This window comes from Vigna umbellata, chromosome 3 (genome assembly GCF_029865625.1).
Source record: "Vigna umbellata cultivar VRB3 chromosome 3, Vumbellata_1.0, whole genome shotgun sequence".
NCBI lineage: Eukaryota > Viridiplantae > Streptophyta > Magnoliopsida > Fabales > Fabaceae > Vigna > Vigna umbellata.
The window spans coordinates 49235016-49238272 of NC_142167.1; the positions used below are offsets into that span (position 1 = coordinate 49235016).

Consider the following 3257-nt stretch of genomic DNA (forward strand, 5'->3'; position numbering starts at 1 on the left):
ATCACAAATCTCCCCAAAGATTATGAGATATAAACTATACAAGATAATATAAATTGCTTAAGGATTCCCTAGAATCATTCCTAAATATGAGCTATAAGTATAAAACAAGAAATTACAAACCCTACTACTACCAGCTCGATATTGGGCCGCTAGCTTATGACCCAATGACTCAATCCAACTTATGACCCAATGACTCAATCCAATAATATTAATCATAATCAACTTACACTATTCACATATTTTATTTTAATTTACGCGATCAATTTTTAAGAATTTAACAATGACATAAATAAGTTGAACAATTTTACTTGCCAAAAAGAAAAATATGTTGTTTATTACATTCGTTCACTCTTAGATGAAAACACCAATACATTCATTATACACTTTTCATACTAATTGAAAAAGACAGACATTCTAGTTCAACTATCCTTAAGTCCTATACATTAATCCAAAAAGAAAAAACTTAGGAAAGAAAAGAACAAAATCTACCTCCCCATGTTTGACTCAAACTCAATAAGGCCACACTACCAAGAACCTCACCTTCTTTCAGGGGTCCAATGTGGCAATTCTTGGCTAAAATGCACGGACACAACCCTAGAATCCAATAACTCCATTATGGGTGTGAAATTCACACACCTTGGTACCTTATATTGATTTATTGAAGCACCTCTTGAGATTGCATAATCCATAAGCTCCTCAAAGGTTCCATTTTTCACAACTCGTATTTCCAATGGCCCAATCGAATGATCCGCAACACGACACTGCCTGTACACCGAGTTCAACGACTCCTCCATCTCCAAACAACACCGATTCAACACCTCCTCACTCGGTGCGTTCGCCGAGTCCTTGCTCAACAACTCCCAGTAAATAACATAGTGACCAGGAATCGTTGTCGTGTCTGCATAACTCGTGTATTCCACCACACTCGTCTTGAAATCAGCCAATAGCTTCGAGGCATTCTCAATCCCGTTCTGCAACTCCGACTCGTCCGTTTTGTCGGAGTCAATGCTCAGCAACACGTTCTTCCGCCGCACGAAGTGGAACTGCGGCGCCGAGTTGTGGAATCCGGTGACTCGGAGGATGTCACCCACACGATACCGGTAGAGTCCCGCATATGTGGTGATTACCAACTCGTATTCCTTTCCGACCTCCACATCGACCAAATCCACCAGTTTTGAACTGACAGACCCAGAATTAGGATCGTGGAGAAGGAATTCAAAATATGCCATGTTTGGCATGATTGTGTACGACACCTCAGAGGGCTTGCACATTGGATTAAGGTTTAATCCGAAGTAGCACTCCGACGAAGCGTACATGGTGCACGCAAGGGGTAATCCTCCGCTGTAGTAGTTAAGCGTCGGAATGTATTGGGCCATGGCCCCCGTTACGATCACGTCCAAGTATTTTGTGTTGGGCCAAATTCTTGTGATCATTCCTTCCCAATTATCCTTCGAACATTCTTCTGTCATAAACTGGGCCAACTCCGGGTCGGGTTTTAGCACCTTGTCCATGTATTCTCTTATTGCAGGATCCGTGATTTGGGAAGTTAGCGTTCCAGATCGGATATCACGGACGAGTTCGGGCCAATGGAGTTGGAGGAATCGGATGGCGCGAAGAAGGCCGGAGGCAAAGACGGCACCAAGGCGGAGGACGTGGTTGCGCTCTATGAGGCCACAGAGCATTTGAGTGTACATGCTTTGGAATGAGTCGGGGCAGAGAATTGCTTCATTTGGACTCGTGTACACATTATACGGGTCGAAAGGTCGGGTCTTGAAATGATCACTTTTGTAGTAGCTTGTGAGAACCGGGCGGGCCATTAACCCACCCGGTGTCCTTGTTTCGGCCTTCACGAATAAAAAGTATAGGCCCTTTCCCTTGTCCAAACCCGGCACACAACTGTTACATTAAAAAAAATAAATAAATAATACGATCAGGAAATAGAAATACTAATTTCTGAAATCGTTTTTTTTTTATATTTTGAGTATAAATTCATTTTCGAGCAATTGATATATATATAAAGTTATTAAAAGAATATTAATAGAATTATCGGATAGCACGCCTACATTTCAGGTAAATTATTTGGTGATGAAACTTACAGGTTCATGACTGGCATTAGGAGGCTGTATAGAAGTTGGCGACGATCCAGTTCTTCCTTAATTGTTGGCATCAATTTTCTTTCCCCAGCTGAAGTACCAGAACTGCATATTCAGATTCCAGAACACAAATATTCAGATACGAAAGTTTTATTTATTTCCTTAATTCTCTAACCTTTTTTTAAATTTTATTATAAAAAATTAGATAAATTAGGAAAAAAATATTGATTAGTTAAAATTTATTTATGTATAAAAAGTGTATTTTTCTTAAAGTGATATATGAAATGAATTATATTTAAAATAATTAGAATTGTAAAAAAAAAAAAAAAAAGCTTGAAAGGATAAATGTTTATGACCTGGTGAGAAATTCAGAGATAGGATGAGCGGACAAGATAGGGGAGCAATCACCGTTCGCAATACGTTGAATTTCAGGCTTCACATCCTCGTAAGAGATAACGGGAACCTTAGACTTGAAGGTTTGACGATCGGAGGCGCCTCCAAGTTCGAAGCGTTGAAGGTACTCTGTGTGAGCGTTGCGTGTGAGAATCTCCGACAGCACCCTCTCTTGGACGGCGGCGGCGTTTCGGGTCATTTCCTCAATGAACCGCAGCGCCTTCGCGTCCTTGTCGCACGCCGGTGGACCCAATGGGGACGAAATCGGGGAATCCACAGCCATAGATAGAATTATAAAATTGAGGATTTAATTAGAGAAGAAGCGAAAATGTTCTGATCGAAATGAGAATTTGAGTTATTCTGTATTAAAAGAAGAGATAGAGAAGCGGTGGTGCAGTGAGAGAGACAAGTGCACGTTGCAGAGTTTATATAGAGAACTGAGACGGACCTGTGCGTATGCGTCTACACGCTGAATCAGGCCATGTCATCTAGGTGGGACCCACGTGGTGAGATTTAGATAAAGATTATTTTATCCTTTTAATTTAAAAATAAAGTTAAAAGATTGTATTATGTACATGCTGCCGTGTGCCGTCCATTTCATATAACATATTGTTTTTACTAGATAGTAGTTTTTAATTGAGGAAATACACGTTTTATTTTTTTATTTATTATGAGTATTATTATTATGCGGTAATGCAAAAGTTTGCATTAAAATATTAATTAATCAGTGTCATTAGAATATTAATTTTCTATGGTCGGTAGTGTAATTTT

At 39.6% G+C, this 3257-nt stretch overlaps 1 protein-coding gene across 1 annotated transcript; it reads right to left on the reverse strand.

Annotated features, from left to right (window-relative positions):
* Window positions 1–286: 286 nt before the first annotated feature.
* Window positions 287–2892, reverse strand: LOC124836427 (putative indole-3-acetic acid-amido synthetase GH3.1). Its single transcript, XM_047311589.2, has 3 exons — window positions 2450–2892; window positions 2097–2198; window positions 287–1896 (listed from the first exon to the last, which is right to left on the reverse strand). Exons 1-3 carry the CDS (start codon window positions 2767–2769, stop codon window positions 537–539), a joined length of 1782 nt encoding a protein of 593 aa, XP_047167545.2. The 5' UTR covers window positions 2770–2892; the 3' UTR covers window positions 287–536.
* Between the last annotated feature and the right edge of the window lie 365 nt (window positions 2893–3257).

Excerpts from the sequence above, each read along its gene's own strand:
- LOC124836427 (XM_047311589.2), bottom strand. The coding sequence starts at position 2,769 with ATGGCTGTGGATTCCCCGATTTCGTCCCCATTGGGTCCACCGGCGTGC. Across the intron at positions 2,199-2,449 it reads ATCTCTGAATTTCTCACCAG|TTCTGGTACTTCAGCTGGGG; the intron begins GTCATAAACATT and ends CTGAATATGCAG. Across the intron at positions 1,897-2,096 it reads CTAATGCCAGTCATGAACCT|TTGTGTGCCGGGTTTGGACA; the intron begins GTAAGTTTCATC and ends TTAATGTAACAG.